The 20,490-nt window shown below is 41.4% G+C and overlaps 1 protein-coding gene across 6 annotated transcripts in view; it reads right to left on the bottom strand.

Moving 5' to 3' along the window:
- Window positions 1–20,490, bottom strand: part of EIF4ENIF1 (eukaryotic translation initiation factor 4E nuclear import factor 1) — a 45,864-nt gene that overhangs the window by 21,829 nt on the left and 3,545 nt on the right. For all 6 annotated transcript variants that reach the window (XM_078060752.1, XM_036074584.2, XM_036074586.2 and 3 more), the window contains exons 3-6: window positions 10,142–10,215; window positions 7,524–7,651; window positions 4,271–4,557; window positions 3,796–3,997 (exon numbers count right to left, since the gene is read on the bottom strand). In XM_078060752.1, the coding sequence (XP_077916878.1) occupies window positions 3,796–3,997; window positions 4,271–4,557; window positions 7,524–7,651; window positions 10,142–10,215 (691 nt within the window). The remainder of the gene's footprint in view (window positions 1–3,795; window positions 3,998–4,270; window positions 4,558–7,523; window positions 7,652–10,141; window positions 10,216–20,490) is intronic.

Below are 20,490 nucleotides of genomic sequence, written 5' to 3'. Positions count from 1 at the left end.
TGACCCAAGGTCTCAATACCAGCCAAGTGGCAGAAACTTCAACCCTAAGACGGCCACCAATACTGTTCCACACCAAGCCCTATCGAGGCAGCACTGCTCCTCCGTAAGGGTGGCTGCCATCTGACTACCGAGTCCTCTGAGGGCCTAAGGCAACCAGTAAGACGAGGTTTATGAGCCACAGACGAGGCAGTCAGCAGTCTCTCCAGTGGGTTGGCACATGCTTACTGCCAACAGAAGCAATACTGTTCCTTACAGACTGACATTTAAATTAAGATGACTGCTTTGATGGACGTATTGCCCTCACTTTACAAAGAAAGGGAGCCCTAGAAAAATGAACAACTCAATAGCCTAATCAATGCCAAGTCTGTATCCTTGTCCACTAGAGCAGTGCTTCTCCCTGACATTTTACCCAGCAGAACCTGCCTGGCCCCCTCAGGACTGACCAGTGACATTCTGCTGCAGTTTTGGGTCCCAACTTAAGGATGAAAGGTGGAAACAAGAGTGTGTACTTGGCTCATACATTTACAAAAGAAGCTTTAATACTTCTCCTATCCCTTTTATTTTGTATCAGGAACATCTCTTAACAGATAAATAGCTTTTGCAGGCAGCAGGAGTGTCCCATATGCAATTCTGTGCCATTGTCAAGCTCTCTGGGAAGCAGATGGGGTCTGTCAACTGAGAGTGGGTATGAGTGGGTAGGGATGTGCACTGGCAGACAGACACAACTGGCAATTTATTATGATAGACTCAAAAGGCAGAGACCTAGGAAAGAGAACTAGGGGGAAGTTTCATCACATTCAGAAGGACCATATACCTTCATTAGAGAAGATGCAAATTAAAATGTTCTTTTTTTTTTTTTTTAGAGAGAGAGCATGTGAGCTATGCGCGGAGGGGCAGAGGGAGAATCTTAAGCAGGCTCCATGCCCCAGCATGGAGCCCAAAACAGAGCTTGATCTCACAACCCTGAGACTGTGACCTAAGTCGAAATCAAGAGTCGGACGCTTAACTGACTGAGCCACCCAGGCACCCCTAAAATGTTCTTTTCTATCAATGGAGGGTTTTAGCCATTTCTAACTTCTACATTTTTTTTCTGGTTACAGGTGTAATGCATATTCAAATTGTTTCAATTATTACCATTTATACATCACCTAGCACTGGGCCCTGTGTAGAGTAAGTGCTCATTATACATCGATCTTAAAAATCAAACAGGCAAGGAATAGGTTTGTCTTGCTAACTGCCACATTCCCAGCACTAGGAGGCTTGAAGAGAACAGCTATATAAAAAAATTCTGTGGAGGGGCGCCTGGGTGGCTCAGCAGGTTAAGTGTCCGACTCTTTGATTTTGGCTCAGGTCATGATCTTGGGGTTGTGAGACTGAGCCCTGAGTTGGGCTCCGTGCTCAGCAGGGAGTCTGCTTGAGTTTCTGTCTCTCACTCTGCCCCTCACCACCCTTCCCCCACTCTCTTTAAAAAAAAAAAAAATTTTGTAGAAAGCTAGAATACAAATACAAAAATGGATTAAAAGGCACTCACCATCCCTCCCCTCCTTTCATTCTTGCAGCCAAGATGAAATTACAGGGTACCTGTTTATCCTAAATACAGTAGCTAGGACAGCCTGAGGACCTTCTGCAATTAACTTTTTTTTTTTTTTAAGGTTTTATTTATTTATTTGACAGAGAGAGACACAGCGAGAGAGGGAACACAAGCAGGGGGAGAGGGAGAGGGAGAAGCAGGCCACCCGCTGAGCATGGAGCCTGATGCGGGGCTCAATCTCACAACCCCAAGATCATGACCTGAGCTGAAGGCAGACGCCTAATGACTGAGCCACCCAGGTGCCCCTGCAATTAACTATTGGGGTGAGTGAGCTAGGAGCCCTGGATTCCACTCAAGGCTCTGCCATGAAATCTATGTGACAGGGTCTTGGGTTGTCCCTTCTTTCCAGGCCTCTCTTTGTATCTATAAGGTAAGGAGGTGACACTCACTCCATCTGGCTCATCCACTTGTTGATACAAGAATGGGTAAAATTCAGATCACACCTCAGTTAAGAAAAACATGTGCTTTTTTTCCACCAGAAGCCTTTTTTTATCATTATGTGAAAAGACCACACTTGGCTGGTGCTGATTTAGCCGGAGAATAACACAAGGGCATGTCTCAAAGGCTGTTTGAGAGCAATATCTCCCAAGTTACCCATCGATTTCCTGTATCACCGCAGGGAACAATGTGTAACACTATAAAGATAACAATAACGTTTATTGTATTTTAAAGATATTACAAAAAAAGGGCAAGTGATTTCTCCCTTTTCTTTCCCCTAAATAAATTCTACTAGCTCATTTTCTGTTTAAATATATCTTAGCCTCAGGGCGCCTGGGTGGCTCAGTCGTTAAGTGTCTGCCTTTGGCTCAGGTCATGGTCCCAGGGTCCTGGGATCGAGCCCCGCATGGGGCTCCATGCTCAGCGGGTGGCCTGCTTCTCCCTCTCCCACTCCCCCTGCTTGTGTTCCCTGTCTCTGTCAAATAAATAAATAAAATCTTTTAAAAAAAATAATAAATCTTAGCCTCAAATATTAAGGTGCCACTGATTAAACACTTACGTATTAAAACAGCTTTCTACTTTTGTTAACTATTGTGTGCCAAAAGGTGTTTTCCAATTAAACCTGAAAGCTGAAGAGAACTAGAACTTACTGAAGAAGTGCCCACAAGAAGGAGAAAAAAAAAAAGTGCCCACAAGACGCTGAGCTCTGATGTTCACACTCGATCTTTAATGCTAAAAGCAACCCTCAGAGTTATGGAGTAGGCACTGTCTTCGCCTTACAAAGAAACAGGCCCACCTCAAGAGTTTTATCAAAGATTATCCTTTTTGTAAGCAGCAGCCCCAATACTCAAACCCAGGCTAGCCAGCCTGGCTCTTCACTACCAATTCTCAGGATCATCAGCCCAGGACTGGCCATGTTGGAGCCAGGCTACTACCCTGAAAACAACTAATGGGTCCCCAACTCTGCACCAGGCACTTCTCCCACATTAGCTCTGGCTTCTTCAGTTTAGCAAAGTAGATACCTCACCTCATCTCACAGCTGTTAGGAAGGTCTAACACCATGGTGACAAAGGTGGGTTCTGAAGCACTAAAGGACTTGTTCAACTCTCAATTTTACTACTTACTTCCTCAGTGTCCACAGACAAGTCCCTCAAGCCTCCTGCATCTCCATATGCTCATCCATAAAAATACCGACCTCACAGGGTTGTTAGAAGGATTATACAGACAAAACACCGCTGTGTCTACTGCTCAATGAGACTCCTTCACTATTTCTACCATGTTTCTTATCTCTAGGGAACCCTTTTGTGTACACAGTGCTCTTACAGGGCAATGTGAGACTTCTCTGTTTAGCACCTCATGCAGAACAAGTTGAGGAGAGAGTAGAATATACACCCAGTAATTCACACTTAGGAAGCAGCTTCTACATCAGGCTGCAATGTTAGAAACTTGCCACTTACTAGCAACAGGTGCAGTTGTTCTTAAATGCACAATTAAGCCAGTTATAAGCACATCTCATATTAGAACAGTAGCTTCCCTCTCCACTTTTTTTTTTTTTTAAAGATTTTATTTATTTATTTGACAGAGAGAGACACAGAGAGAGAGGGAACACAAGCACGGGGAGTGGGAGAAGGAGAAGCAGGCTTCTTGTGGAGCGGGGAGCCCGATGCGGGGCTCGATCCCAGGACCCTGGGATCATGACCTGAGCCGAAGGCAGACGCTTAACGACTGAGCCACCCAGGCGCCCCCCTCTCCACGTTTTTGCTTACCTTCCTTCACAGAGGCTGTCCGTCGCCTTGTTCTTTTTCTCCCCTTGTGATCTTCTTCCAGTATCTTATCATCAAAGCCAGTCAGCTCAATGGTCTCAGACTGACTTGTGGGTCCAGCGGAGAACCATTCTGGTTCTTCTTCTGTGTAGGAATCATTTCTTCTTCGCTCACCAAAGACGCGCTTACTTTCGCCAAACTCCCTCTGGAAAAGTACACAATGCAAGATAAAAAATAAGGTTCTAGTTAAGGCATTTCTACCTCAGTCAAGGTCTTGATGAATTAGGTAGTGCTCAACAGTGCAATGAAGATACGATGCTGCAAACTTGAAGGCCCTCCCCGCCCCCAGCACACTCTCCGTTCGTATCTGGCTGAAGAATGGGCTGTGTTCATCCAGCATCTCAAAATAACCTGGTATAAATGAAGTGCATATCAAGTCCCTAAGCACATGAGGGGCCAAAGGATCTAAAACACAAACCCTGAATCGCTTGTCCTTATAGTCCCTCTCTCGATCTCGGTCTCTCAAGTCCCGCAGGTCCTTATCACTAAGACGATGATCCTTCTCAAAGGTCCGAGCAGAGATTATCCTCCCACTGCCAATCCTTCGTCCGCCAAGCAGGCGAAGCCCATCGCTGTCTTTTTCCAATGGGCTTCCTGAGTGCCGGGAACTAACAGCAGCCGTCACATGGCAGCCCCCTCCAAAGCTTCGCCTCTGTGGGCTGAGAACAACATCTAAGTCATCTTCTTTCACACGCTCTCGTGGATCTAGAAAAACACCAGAAAGAGAAAGGTAAGCACACCAGCAGGGTATTTTTCCTTTCTCAGCCCTATGTCCATGACTAGTGGTGGTGAGGGTACCGGAAGAGTCAACACTGAAACAGCTACAGCGTGACATGTACATTACACATTTAAATAAGACTGAGTCTTTTGCTTTTTCTCCTTGGAGCAATAAATGTACTTCATAATCAATGATTTTCCATAATTAGGCTCCATAATCCCTTTATTTTTGACAAAGGCCTTATCTATGTATTAGAAAATATTTTGTCATTAATAAACTAGAGTAGGTGTTAGTATTTGAAAAAGTAACTATTTAAAAAGTTGAAGCGTTTCTTCAACAAATAGTATTTAGGGGCCCCTGGGTGGCTCAGTCGTTAAGCGTCTCCCTTCGGCTCAGGTCATGATCCCAGGGTCCTGGGATCGAGCCCCGCATCGGGCTCCCTGCTCCACAGGAAGCCTGCCTCTCCCTCTCCCATTCCCCCTGCTTGTGTTCCCTCCCTCGCTGTCTGTGAAATAAATAAAATCTTTAAAACAAAAACAAATAGTATTTAACAGGTGGATATCCATACGCAAAAAAAAGAATTTGAATTGATACCTCGTACCACATACAAAACGCAAAATGGATCACAGATCTAAATGATATAAAACTTCTAGAAGAAAATACAGGAGGAAATCTTTATGACACTGGGTTAAGCAGAGTTTTCTTAGGCATGACACCATGAGCACAATCCATTAAAAAAAAAAAAAAGGTAAAGTGACAGATTGGGCTTGATCGCAATTTAAAACTTCTGCTCTTTGAAAGATACTGTTCTAAGAATGCAAAAACAAGCCACAGACCAGAAGAAAATATTTCAAAGTATGTATCTGATAAAGGAAGGACCTGTATCAGGTACATATAAAAACTCTTCAAAATTGAAACACAATCTGATTAAAAAATGGACAAATGCTGGGGTGCCCTGGGTGGCTCAGATGGTTAAGCATCTGCCTTTGGCTCAGGTCATGATCTCCAGCTCAGCGGGGAGTCTGCTTCTCCCTCTCCTTCTGCCTCTCCCCCTGCTTATGCTCTGTCTCTCTCTCTAATAAATCAATCTTTAAAAAAAAAAAAATGGACAAATGCTTTGAATAGATACTAAAGAGGATATATGGATGGTAAATAGGCATATGAAAAGATACTCAACATTATTAGTCATTAGGGAAATGCAAATTAAACCATAACGTGATACCACTGCACACTTATTAGATTGGCTAAAATCGCAAAGACTGACCATTCCAAGCGGTGACAAGGATGCAGAACAAGTGGAACTCTCATACATTGCTGGTGGAAATGTAAAGTGGTAAAACCATGTTGCAAAACAGCTTGGCAGTTTCTCAAAACATGAGACATACATTTACTATAGGACCCAGCCATTCTCTTAGGTATTTACTCAAGAGAAAAGAAAGTGTATGCCTATATAAAGACTTGTACATGAATGTTCATAATACTTTTGGTTAATAGTCAAACTAGAAACGACCCAAATGTCCATCAACAGATAAGTGGATAAACTGTGAATTCATACAATAGAATACTACTAGGCAATAAAAAGGAGCTATTTATGTACCCAACATCACGACTGAATCTTAGAACAACTATTTTGAGTGAAAAAGCTACCCAAAGAGTGCACACTGTAGGATTCCATTTATATTGAATTCTAGAAAATGTAAACTAATCTGTAGTGACAGAAAGCAAATCAGTGCTTGGGGGCAGGATGAGTGGGAGGGGATGGCAAGTATGAGGAGGGACTCAGAGGTACCAGGGGACTTTGGGGGTGATGGAAATGTTTATTAATTTGATCATGGTAATGGTTTCACAGGTATATACACCTGCCAAACATCAAATGGCACACTTTACGTGCAGTCTATCCTTTGTCAATAATATCTCAATAAAGATATGAGAAAGTGAAACATGTCACCACACAAAAATTCTTCCTAGAAAAGCCAGAAAACTGAAGACCAAGTGAGAAAAAGTTCCTCTCATCTTCTCACCAGAAACAGTACCTAAAATGTATGTACTTTTCCAGAATTTCCAGGGGGTGTCTCCATGTTTTCCAAAAACGAGACACAGTATGGACAAGTTTTCCAATTTACAGCTGAACAATTTAATGGTCCTACATATGGATGTACCAAAGTTTATGTAACCCATTTTCTACCCCTGGACATTTAGGTTGCTTGACCCCTGAACATTTAGGTTGCTTACTAGTTTTCATCATTTAAATAAGGTTTCTGTGCACATCTTTAATAATTCTAAAATAAATTCTCTGTTCAAGGGACATTACTGCACTAAGTGTACTGTAAGATTGTGTAGAGGGATCTTATATCTCAAACCAGTCACCCCTATCTTCTTCGCCCAGTTCCAAATTTGTTTTATGATGGGTTTTCCTCTTCTCTCAAAAGAAGTCCCTCTTGCAACAAGTTTCTTGACTAGCTTCTCCACTGCCAACCCTTCACTTCACTCTTCAATCTCTTTTCGGGTTTAAAGACCAAAGATATGGAAAACCAAACTTTAGTCCAGTCTCAAACCATATCCAAATCCTGTATTCAGACCATAATCCACTATTAAGAATTGCCAGAACTGATTTATACCCGAGGACTTGTTTCATATATGAGACGAAGCATAACTGGATTTCCAGCACAGCTTTATGCTCACTACCATGCTCCCCATCACATCTTACTCAATCATCCCTATCAATTAAAGACCGCAGTACTTTTAATTCCAAAAGCACAGTCTAATGCAGTCTTCTTGCCAATGCTATATAGGAAAGCTGATTTTTCTCTGCTAATCAGGAAAAACCCAGTTAATAAATCAGTTACCTGATAATGACATTTTCCCTGAATGCATAAAATTCTCAGCTAAGAATTAAACCAGCGGCAAACAAATTTGCTGCTCCAAAATGGGTGCCCTGACTCCTACCGCTCACCTACTATCCTGCGCACAAGGGAAGGCCGGTCTGGATCCAACTCTTTCTTCAGACTTTCCACTGGTGAGTTCCGCCCTGAAGCTGGGTAGAGAGAGGCATGCCACTTTTCAGGGTCCCAGACGCCATCACTACAAGTCAAAGGGGACCGACAGTTAGCACTTGCACCCATGGACCACATGGTCTAATTTCTAAATGTTTTCAGGTAATAAGTTATGAAAACCCCTTTCCAATATAAAACTTCATGGTTGCCATCAGAATGGTTAGCTCTTTAAGATGATAACAAACAGCAACAGATGGTCCCTGACTTACTAGGTTCAACTCAAGAGGGTTCTACTTCGCAGCGGTACACCTTCAGTAGAAACTGCCTCGAACTGTGGAAGTCGGAGCATTTCCCAGGGTAGCGATGTGTGACACGATACCCTCTTGCGATGCCTCACAGCGGCAGCGAGCAGCGGCTCCTGGCCGCCCAGCGGGGACACAAGGGTAAACCACACCATTCTGTGTTTTACTTTCAATACAGCATTCAGCAGGGTACGAGATATTCAACACTGTATTATAAAATAGGCTTTGTGTTAGATGATTTTGCCCAACTGTAGGCTAGGCTAAGTGTTCTGAGCACTTTTAAGATAGCTAGGCTAAGCTAGGATGTTCAGCAGGCCAGGTGTATTAAATGCATTTTCAACTTAGGATGGGTTTATTGGGACATACCCCATTGTATGCTGAGGAAGATCTATATTAATTCAGTAGTATTTTTTTTTTTTTCTTTTTTTTCACAGAACACCAACAGTCACTTGAAAACCAGTGGTCTGTGTATAAATGAAACATCAGACACAAACCGTGGGGATTACAGTAACCATGCTTGTCCTACACAAAGAAGATGCTCCATAAACATTGTTTAGTTTATTGGAGGAAGAAACCCAGTTGACTGAAAACTAGTATAAGGGATGGAGAAAAAGCTCTCACTTGTAGTTGTTCCTGGAATGCTTGGTATGTACTTTTCCAGAATTTCTTATGCATAGTGTGTCTCATTTTTTCCCTACTGGCAGGAAAGAAAACCCTTAAAAACATAAAATGTGTGATTTCGCTCTATTTTGTTACTCCCTAAGGATAAGGTAGCAGGTGGCAGAGTGTGCAGAGCAGAATCTAGAGTCCAATGATCTGGGACAGAATTCTAGTTTTGCCATCACCATCAGGGACATCTTGGACAAGCTAATAAGCTATGCCTTTCACTATTCTTTTGAAGGACTTCCCAACCCTGAGATCAGACCAGGCTGTGCTAAAGACTAGTAGCAGGGTACTCTGCACTTGTCCTTCACTGCCTGTAATGGTGGCAATGATAAACTCCTGAGTACTTGACCATATCCTTCCACAGACCAATGCTCCATTAAGGCAGTATCTGATAGCACCTGACAGTTACTTGCCACACAGCAGCAGGTACCAACTAAACATTTCTCGAATAAGTGAGTCAACCTCTCAATCTCAAACCCCTCACAATAAAGGAGATATTACCTAACTTCTGGTGTCGTTGTGATGATTACTTGGGAGTTTAAGAATCAAACAAATTTTAATTGAGCAGAGAAATACCAGGATGGGAAGCTTTCTCCTCTCTCCATTTCCACTTCAGAATAAAAGTATGTGTACCCTGACAATTTTATGCCAAGAAACAGTTGTAACAAGAAAATTCAACTTGAGACATAAAAAAGATTGACAGCTTTAATGAAAAACAAAACAGCTTATCTGAGACATATCAAAAAGTCCTAATCATCTGGAATAGTCATTATTCAAATATCAGCTTCATCAGCGGAAAGTGGTGAGGAATTGAGACTTATCAACCTTCTAAAGAGTAGATATACAAATAAAAATAGTATGTCCTATTCAACCAAGAAATTAAACATAATACACTTTATATGTTAAAAATGTGGGCCATATGAACCCCCGACCTTGATTTTAAGAAGTGACCTTAAAGCCTTAAGGTGGCCATAATGAATGCAATGCAGGGTATTTGTAAAGATTTTCCGACCATAATGTAGCTGTAGTCTTCTCAGACCAAAGCCTACCTCTTATGAAGGAGCCCAAGATGCCAAAGGGCTAAGCTGAAGAGCTGAATGGTTTTTCTGGCTGGGGACAGGGAGTGGGGTGGAGCAGTGCTACAAGCTCAGAGTCCCCCCGACCAGCCTCCTCAGGGCAGGCCCTTGAAGGACCCCCAAAGCACAGTGCAAAAGCCACCGCTGACACTACACCCCCCCGAGAGGACGCCTGTGTTCAAATCTGAATCCTGCTTTCTGACTATGTGCCTCGGACCAAGGCATTTTCTAACTTCAGTTTCATCGTCAGTTCACTGAAAGGGAACTGGTTTAGTTGTCCTTAGTCCCGTGAAGCTCAACTTTTTGAACAGTTTAAAGCTAATTAATAATAAAACTGATGAAGACAATGCAGTAAGGTGCTACTCAGTCCACAGTTTATCTGTGATGTATTTGTGCAGAAGCCCAATGTCATTATCCCTGAAATCTCCCCACTCATCATTCTACCCAAAAACTCCAAAACAATTCTTAAATTACCAAGTTTGGTGTAACAAGAAGTTGACTAGAAGGAGCACGCTCCTCCCCCTGCCCCCATACCTGTCATATTTTTCAGAGAGGCATGATGGCCTTTGTTTGGAATGAGGGCGTTCTTTTATATCCAAGAGCTCCTCCTAGAAAGAGAAACCAAATGGTGATTTTGAGTAATATTTCCCATGCCATGTATTTTCAACTTATATTTGTTCTCGGTAATGACTGGAGTGTCTATCTGAAGGATGTCACACAGTTCTTATTTATTTATACCTTGACTTATTCCAAAAAGGACTGCAGTTAGCTCAAGATTCTTACAAGAAGCAGCTCAAGCAGAATTGACAAATAACTTCATAGTCATCAGTTTCTTGCTAAAACACAATTCTCTCACAAATTGCCATCCAATAATATAGTTATAGTCCACAACACTGAATGCTCGAGGTATGGAAGCTTCAGGCTTAAATAAAACCTCCAGTTAATTAATATTCTTAAATGCATTAGATGCCAATTTACAAGCAGATTTTTTAATGTAAAGTTGCAAGAAAACAAAGCACCAAAAACATCTATTTACCATTTCTCTGATTTGCCTGTTGATATTTTCTCCCATTTACTTTAGCATTTGGGCTCCCTATACCTTTTTTTTTTTTTTTTAAACCATAGAAGAGTAAATTGCATAGTCATGATCCTTTGCCCTCAAATACTTCAGTGCTTATTTCCTAAGAATAAGGATATTCTTTCATAGTCTCTTATCCAGTTCCTTGAGAGAATTAAACCCTACAGAAAATAATTTGAGTGACTAGTGTTCCATTCTTCCAAGGATTATATATGGCCAGTATCATTGTAGATGCATAAAAGAGAAGCAAATCCATTACATGTAACAGCTGCTTTAGGGCATAAGGGCTTACCTTCTGCAGAACCTGGTTGAGAATGGCTGCCAGTTTTATACAGTTATCAATAATACTTTTATCTAACCTACCCCTCCCAGATTCCAATTTGTTAACTGACCCAGTAACATCCTTTATATTATTGTAGCCTCCAATGCAGGATACAGTCTAGCATCAGATATTGGCTGTCATATTTCTTTGAGACATTTCTACAACTGGAACATCTCTTCATTTCTCCTTTTAGGACATTGACATTTCTAAAGAATACAGCCTACTTCCCCCTCCCCCCTCCAAGAGAACATTATTCATTTAAGGTTTATCTAATGTTTCCTCATGATTACACTGAGGCTAAGCATCCACGGAAGAGAATACTAACCTTAGAAATGTTGTGTCCATCTCAGAGCATCACCTCTGGGCTCCGTGATGTCCATCTGCCCCTCAGTAGTGATCCTGATTTTGACCACATGGTCAAGGTATTCTCCAGTTTCTCTACTGTTTCAGTTACTACTTTCCCACTTGCAATTAGTATGCAATCTGTGGGGAGGCTGCAAATATCCTGGTCTTTATCAAAATTTCCCCCTGAACTTAGCACCTACTGATGAATCTTGCCCAAACCAATACTGACTTCCCAACTCTAGGCCTCTCCAAATTTACAAGTCAGCAGTTGGCATTTCACCAGGAAAACCCAAACCCTCTCTCTTCCCCCGTGTATTTACCTATTACTGGCACGGACTCACAGATTCCTAGTTTTTCCAATGGTCTAGAATTCTCTCAGTACATATGCGTTAACACACACACACACATCTGCTCGTACATGTGTACAGACACGAAAAACCACGGCCTCCTTGTTATTTACATTTCAACATTTTCATAATAAAGTAAAAAAAAAGGCAATTCCCAACCTTTCACTGCATAAAATGCTACAACTGCCTTACATAGAAGTATATACATACCACTATGCCGTGACCTCAGCAATACCCCCACCACAGGCCTCACAAGAGAATGCTTGCTGCTTCTCTGATCACTGCTTCCCATATCTTGGGGTAAACATGGAGGAATAGATTTACTCTCTCAGCCTATAGGAATCATTGCACACAACGCAGTGTCTTCAGACACCTGAAGCATCTAAATATTTTCTTCACAAGAGCAAAATGCCCTAAGATGACATTAGTTTTATAACCAGCATATCAATCATGTGCATTTTTAAGAAAATTTTATTTGACAGAGCGAGCAAGCGAGTGCAAGAGCACAAGCAGGTGGAGCGGAAGGGAGATGGAGAAGCAGGGCCCCAGGACGCTGGGATCATGACCTGAGCCAAAGGCAGACACTTAACTGACTGAGCCACCCAGGTGCCCCTATCATTTGCATTTTTTTTTTAGGATTTATGAATTACGTCTTTTTAATTGGGAAGAAATACCTAGAAAAATCCAGAAGTCTGAGATAAACAGAATTCCAAATATAGTATCTAGAGACTGCCCAAAATTCTGAAAAACAACAACAAAAACACCAAAAAACAAAAAACTGTCCAAGTAATGACCTACAACCCAGAAATCACCAGTAAAGACTGGAGTCCAGTGACATCTGCAGGGCAAACACAGTGTCAGTGCGGCAGGGTGGTACCAAAATTAGGTGGTGGGTGAAGGTGGATGGACCAACAGTAGTTATGAACATTACAATACAGAAATCTTGAGGACAGGAAAGCTTAAAACATATTCCAGTAGAAACAGGAAGGCCCTTATGATATAGGAAATACTTATACATATACTACAGGAAAAAATATTGCAAAAACAATTTTCTGCAATTAGAAGCAACCCAAAGATTATTTCATATTTCCTTACTCTACCACCCTCATCTAAATATTAAACTAAGAACCCTAGTATACTATTAAACCAAAAGCAATATATTTTGTACTTAAATCTGTATACTCTCAATACACTCAAATTTCTATGTAATAAGGCTTTGTTTGAAACTTTTAACTGCCAAAGATAATAGGAAGCCCAGGTGTTAGGTGTCTTCTATTACTACTACACCTGTTTGCTGAATCTAATGATTTTATTTATTTAGGAGTCAACTGGAAAAGATTAACATTTTAACATACCCACAAAACATGCAGGAGGACCAAATGTTCTATTTATGGGGACCCCCCCAAAAAAATATTCTCACAAAGGTAACAATCTTACAAAAAGGGAAATGAAGACTCTATTTAATGTGGAATCCCAGATGGGATCCTCAACAGAAGGACATTAGATAAAAATGAATGACAGGTGAATAAAGTATGGATTTTAGTTAATAACAATGTATCAACATTGCTAATTGTAACAAATACACCATACTAACATATTAACGGAAAACTCTATGTTCCCAGTTTTTCTACAAATCTCACACTGTTCTTTTTTTTTTTTTAATGTTTAATTATTTATTTATTTATTCATGAAAGTCAGAGAGAGAGAGAGAGGCAGAGGCAGAGGGAGAAGCAGGCTCCCCGCCTAGCAGGGAGCCCGATGTGGGACTCGATCCCAGGACCCTGGGATCATGACCTGAGCCGAAGGCAGACGCTTAACCATCTGAGCCACCCAGGCGCACTGTTCTAAAAAATAAAGTTTACGGGCGCCTGGGTGGCTCAGTTGGTTAAGTGACTGCCTTAGGCTCAGGTCATGATCCTGGAGTCCCTGGATTGAGTCCCGCATCGGGCTCCCTGCTCAGCAGGGAGTCTGCTTCTCCCTCTGACCCTCCCGACCCTCCCCCCTCTCATGCTCTCTCTCAGTCTCTCTCTCTCAAATAAATAAATAAATAAAATCTTTAAAAAAATAAAAAATAAAGTTTACTTTTACTTCATACCATATACAAAAATGAACTCAAAATGTATCAAAGACCTAAACTTAAGAGTTGTAACTATAAGACTCTTAGAAGACAATGCAGGTGTAAAAAGTTCAAGACCTCAGATTAAGCAATATTTCTCAGCTGGGACACTAAAAAAGCAGAAGCAACCAAAAGAAAGATATGTTGGACTTTAAGTTTAGGAACTTCTGTGCTTCAAATGACTATCAAGAAAGTGAAAAGGTAACCTATAGAACAGGAAAAAATATTTACAAAATCATGTATCTGGTAAGGGTCTACTGTCCAGAATAGGGAGAGAACGTGTACAATTCAACAACAAAAAGACAACAAACAACCCAATTTACAAACAGGTAAAAGATTTCAATACATTTTTCTCCAAAGAAGATCCACAAATGGCCAAAAAGCACATGAAGGATGTTCAAAATATTAGTCATTAAGGAAATGCAAGTCAAAACCACAGTGAGATGCCACTTCACGTGTACTAGGATGGCTATTAGAAAAGAAAAAAGGGAAAATAACCAGTATTGGCAAGGACGTGGAGGAACTGGAACCCTTGTGCATTGCTGATGGGAATGTAAAATGGTGCAGCTGCTATGGAAAAACAGTGGCAGTTTCTCAAAAAGTTAAGCATGGTTACTCAACGACCCAGCAATTCCATGCCTAGATATATACCAAAAGGAACTGAAAAAATTATGTCCACACAAAAACTTATACACAATGCTCAGAGCAGCATTATTCACAATAGCAAAAAAAAAAAAAAAAGGAAACCACCCTGTATGCCCATCAACTGATGAACATACAAAATGTGGTAAACCCATACAATGGATTATTTGGCAATAAAAAGGAATAAAATACTGATACATGCTATAACACAAACCTTGAAAACGTTAAGTGAAAGAAGCCAGACAAAAAAAGGCCACATACAGTATGATTCTGTTTATGTGCAACGTTTAGGACAGGTAAATCCGTGGAGTCAAAAAGTAGATTAATGCTTGCCAGGGCTGGGGAAAGGGGATAATGGGAGAAGCTGCTAATGGGTACAGAGTTTCTGTATGGGGTGATGAAAATATTCTAGAATTAGATAATAGTGATGGTTGTACAACTTAGTGAATTTACTGAAAACCACTGAATGGTACACTTTTAAAGGGATGAATTTTATGTGAATTATATCTCAATAAAAAAAATATATATTTTAAATTTTATTTTGTTATGTTAGTCACCATACATCATTGGGTTTTGATGTGGTGATCCACGATCCATTGATTTCGTATAATACCCAGTGCTCCATGCAGTACGTGCCCTCCTTAATACCCACCACCGGGCTAACCAATCCCACCTCCGCCCTCAATAAAAAATATTTGTAAGTAAATCAAATTAAGGTGTTGTTACCAGAGGTTAATATTTTAATTTCTTTCCTTACAGACTTACTGTCCTAATCACAGACTTATAAATGCCAACCATACGAGAGTTGCTCAGGTTGGTAAAAATGTTTTAACTTTCCCTCCCATATTATTCCAGTTGACTTTATACTATATATACGCGTATACTAGGTGTGAATAAACACTCTGGCAACCGACTATTCAACTTGACGGCCTCTAAGAGCACAGGTAGAGCAGGCAGCCAGGTACACACGCCGGCGTTAACTATGTCAGCAGCACAAACGGTGCTACTGACCAAGAGCAATGGCTAAGACGTAGCCCACCTGTCTCGAGAGGATGAAGAGCCACTTTCTTTGGTAACAGGCTGTTAACTGGGAAAACAAAACAATAGTTCTTGGATAGTAAAAGCTGCTGAGAATAACTTTAAACATCTAGGTAAAATTAGACTTACTGTTCTTGAAAGCAGGGCTTCTTAAACCAATTTCATGGCCCTAAGGAACCATATGCAAAACTGTGCATTTCTGCAATTCCTGCAGTGAGTATTCATACCTTCAAAAGATCTCCAATGGACTCCAAAGAAGTTAACCAGTGCTTTATTTTTTTTTTTTTTTTTTTTAAAGATTTTATTTATTTATTTGACAGACAGAGACACAGCGAGAGAGGGAACACAAGCAGGGGGAGTGGGAGAGGGAGCAGCAGGCTTCCCGCGGAGCAGGGAGCCCGATGCGGGGCTCGATCCCAGGACTCTGGGATCATGACCTGAGCCGAAGGCAGACGCTTAACGACTGAGCCACCCAGGCGCCCCTAACCAGTGCTTTAAATGGATGTTTCTGAAAATATGGCCCAAAGTCTACTTGGACATTTAGGGACACTGAGAGGCCCTCTTCATGGGGTTTAGAGAGTTAAATCTGTACCTTCCACCAATGTCTTAAGTTGCATAAGATGGTATTCCAGCCTAGAACGCCCCCCACGTAAGTGGGGCGGGGAGAAACCACGAGCTAAGTCAATACAAAAATTGCTCCTTTCATAGCTGTCCACGGAACATTTCCTGTGTGCCAGCCTTAGTATCTAGCATACGCAGATGACTCTTGGCCCTGGCCCCGTGGTTCTCCAGTCTCTCAAGAGAAGTGTTCTTGAACTTGCCATCTCACCAATAGCCCTTAAGAGCAATATTCCTGAAAAGGCACCCCTTTGGGATATTTTCAAAGAAAATCTTCAACTTTGGCTAAAGGCAGAATACTTGGAAAGTGCCCACTCTGAGCTGGGAATGCTCTCTCCGTATGAGTATTACAGGAGGAAATGGGAGATTACCCTTTTGCAGATTCCTAAGAATCCACAGGAACTTACTAATTATAAACAAATTCACTACAATCACCATCTGGACAAGAAGAGTTAATATCTGAAACCCTATTTTTTGCACAGGTTTTAAAACCTGATTAAGCAAGAAATAAGCCGCTAATTGCCCAAGAGCCACACAGCCAAAAAAGTATAAACACATTTTCTGTTTTAGCAGCCTTCCTTAAAGAAAATTTGTCACGCCTCCCAAAACAATCTATTTGGGAATTACTAATATGGATACCCACTTTCGGTGATCAGTACTGATGTAGAAAGCAAATGAATGTGAATATAAGCGCAAAACAACAGTGGTTAAAATCCACATCCAGTTTCTTGTTGCAGAAATTCCATGCAGAAGCAGCTATGCATCCTGATGACATTCTGACGTTATATATATATATATATATTTTAAGATTTTATTTATTTGACAAAGAGACACCCAGAGAGGGAACACAAGCAGGGGGGAGTGGGAGAGGGAGAAGCAGGCTTCCCGGTGAGCAGGGAGCCAGATGTGGGGCTCTATCCCAGGACCCTGGGATCATGACCTGAGCCGAAGGCAGACGCTTAATGGACATTCTGACGTTATAAAAGAATTTCACACAAGTCACTTACATAAGATGAAAAAGAAATATTCTTTACTTTTGTAAGCTGAATTTAATTCATAAGAGTAAAAAGCTCAACTTTTAAAAATTAACAGGTATTTTGTAAAAAAAAAACAAAAAAAAAACAAAAAAAAACAAACAAAAAAAACCCAGAGTTCCACTTCATTGTTAGTGGTGAAAAGACTCTAGAAGTTACCCAGTACCTTACCTGTGTGTGTGTGTGTGTGTGTGTGTGTGTGTGTGTGTGCGTGCGCCTGGCTCTTCCTAAAGAAGGCAAATGTCCCCAGAGCAGCATTTGGGTCGAGTCATCCGCCTTTGACCTCCTGTCCCAGTCCCCACCCTCCACACACCCACTAGCATTGGGGTTGGTCATCAAGCTCTTAGATGGTTGCTGACTGACCAGATATTCATTCTGCCAAGTCAGATGACTTTTCTGAAAGGATTAGACAGCTGTTAAAAATAGATCACAACGGGGTAATGGTACCCACAGATGATAGCCAACACAACGGTGAGCTAACAACATAGGGGGTACATGGGATACATTCTACCATCCCCCACTTATGAAGTTTGTTGCTGCAGGCACCATTTAGAACAGTTCTTACAGGCAGGTCAGGATTCGAAGGATCCTGCAGAGCTGTTAAGCAGGACTCTGCACTTGGATTCATCCAAGCATCTAATGGTGGCTATCTGATGCAAAGACTTTCTTCTATTGAAAGATTTGAAACTAAGGAGATGGGAATGGGGTAAAAAAACAGAAAAGTCTGTTTTCTCTGTTCATCTGGCCAACACAATAAAAATAAACCTTGGCTTTTAAATGTGTTTATACAACTGAAAAAAATATAACGTGTAAAGTAGGTAAACACTAGAAGGAAACTTAAGAAAATCATTTTCAGGGTGGTGGCATTACATATTCAACAGGACTTTCTGGTTTCATGTTAAAATGGAAATGGTTACTATGACATTTAAAAAATAAGCATCTTGATCTAAAGTTGGGATCTAAAGAAGGTATCTGAGTTTGCCCCTTATTACATCAGAAACATTTCTCAGCACTTACTGGGTGCCAGCCACTTTTCTAAGCACTTGACATGCGTTTTTCTTGTTTATTCCCCACAAAAATCCCATGAGGTAGACACTATTCCACCCACATTTTACAGAGGAAAAGGATGAGAATCAGAGAAGCTAAGTATATGGCTGAAGGCCACACAGGGTAAGTAAGTGGTAAAGTAGGGGATCCTAAAGCAGGCAGTGAGGCTCAACGCCCCTATCCTCCCCTCTTCATTGCTTCTCTTGAGGACAAGGGAAGGTGCATGACACCTCCCAGCAGCTGTCACTCAGTGTTGGGTTTGTCCCTGCCCAGTGAACTACTGGGAACTCTGAGTCAAACTGCCCCATCCTTGGGCAGGCTTCCCTTAAGCCAGCCTCCATTCACAGCACCCTTTCCTGAATCAAAGGCCCTACCCACAAATTTCTATGTTAAAGGTTCCAATTGTAAAATGACCACTTCCTTATCTAGCTAGAAGTTTCCACCATGAGCAAATAGGAGAGGATACTCATGGGGGGCAATGGCCATGAATCCCAACTTTTCAAGATGACTGTTCCAAGAATTGAAACAGGTAGGAAAGAGCAATCAGAAGACAGTATTGCCAGCCGACCCCTTCTAAGAACTTCCAGTTAGCTAGGTTTTCTGAATAGCTAGGTTTTCTGAAATAGCTGAAAATAGCTTAAGATTGTATAATAATTTCTCATACCATAATTCTGCCTTCCCAATAGGCATCCTTATTTTTTATATTAGCTTAAGAAGTTTGCAGCGAAAATGTCACTGAAATGCCACCTGTTCGAAGTTATTTCTCAACTCAGTTTTTGGAAAGTATAAGTTATCAAATGAGATCTCTGTATAGTTAAACTTGACCATCTGACTACTGACTTCAACCTAAGATTTAAATCCTACTTCCTCTTTTCTCAGAGGCTGGAGTTCAGTCTTGCAACGGATTCTCTCCAAGAAGGCTGGGAGAATTACTCAAATCAGTCCACTTCAGGTGCTTGTCTATTTTTTTTAATGGTTTTGAAGCAAAGACATAGGGGCGCCTGTCTTCAGCTCAGGTCATGATCTCAGGGGCCTGGGATCAAGCCCCACGTCGGGCTCCTCACTCAGTGGGGAGCCTGCTTCTCCCTCTGCCTCTTCCCCCCTCACTCCTACTCAAGCTCTCTCTCAAATAAATAAAACTAAAAAAATACATAGAGAGCAAAGACATAAACATGGCTGTATCACTGTGACTAACTACCCATCAGCTACAAATTAGGGTGGACTCCTTTGAAGATCCCTATAGACACTGGTGACTAAAATGGTGTCAATTTATAACTAATCAAGGCAATGAAGAGCACACATGAAATTAAGCTCAGATAATCCAATGCCCACTTTTTAGGTGGTAGATTTAACGTATATGATTAACACTGGTCAGTATCAAGCTGAATGTTATGAGTGTTCCCTGCTTTTATACCCTGTTCAACTGGCAGGTGGTTATAATAAGGAATCAGTGGCAAGAAACAGGAGCAAAGGAGGAACAGTACCAAGTATGTATACTCTAAAATCAGTCTGTCCACTCAAAGAAAAAGAACATGAATCTGAATAGTGGAACAGTCCAAAGCATTTTTTTTTTGTTTTGGAGCAATAAATGATATCACTAATAGTAGATACTACACCCAAGAACTGGTAAAACAAGGACCTCTGATGAAGGTAAGCTGATAGGTCCCAAAGTTTTTCCATTAATAAGCATGACCACCTCATCTTGATTTTTTTAAAGATTTTATTTATTTATTTGACAGAGAGAGGCACAGTGCAAGAGGGAACACAAGCAGGGGGAGTGGGAGAGGGAGAAGCAGGCTTCCCGCTGAGTAGTGAGCCTGATGTGGGGCTCGATCTCAGGACCCTGGGACCATGACCTGAGCCGAAGGCAGACGCTTAACGACTGAGCCACCCAGGCACCCCTTGTTTTCTAAACCAATGGTCCTCAAACTTGAATCAGAGTCAGAATTCCATGAAAGACTTAATACATGTGGATGGCTGGGCCCTACCCCTAAAATCTGATTTAATACCACTGAAATGGGACCTGAGATTTTGTATTTCTAACTGGTTACCAGGTGGTGCTAAATGCTAGCCTAGGGACTACTCTTCAAGAACCACTGTCTAAAAACACTCTTAATCCATGATTTTGCGGTGAGATCCCACCCTGTAGCCTCCAGAAGTCCTTCAGCATAATTCAATCACTTTATAAATGACACATTTAAGTACCACCAGAAACAGTTTTTGGTCTTAGACCCTGGCCTGCCAACATGGACCTTATGGGCTTATAAATTAAGGGCTCAGACTCTCAGGATAACAG

Source organism: Halichoerus grypus, chromosome 13 (genome assembly GCF_964656455.1).
Source record: "Halichoerus grypus chromosome 13, mHalGry1.hap1.1, whole genome shotgun sequence".
Taxonomy (NCBI): Eukaryota; Metazoa; Chordata; class Mammalia; order Carnivora; family Phocidae; genus Halichoerus; species Halichoerus grypus.
This window is presented reverse-complemented; position numbering and strand designations above follow the sequence as displayed.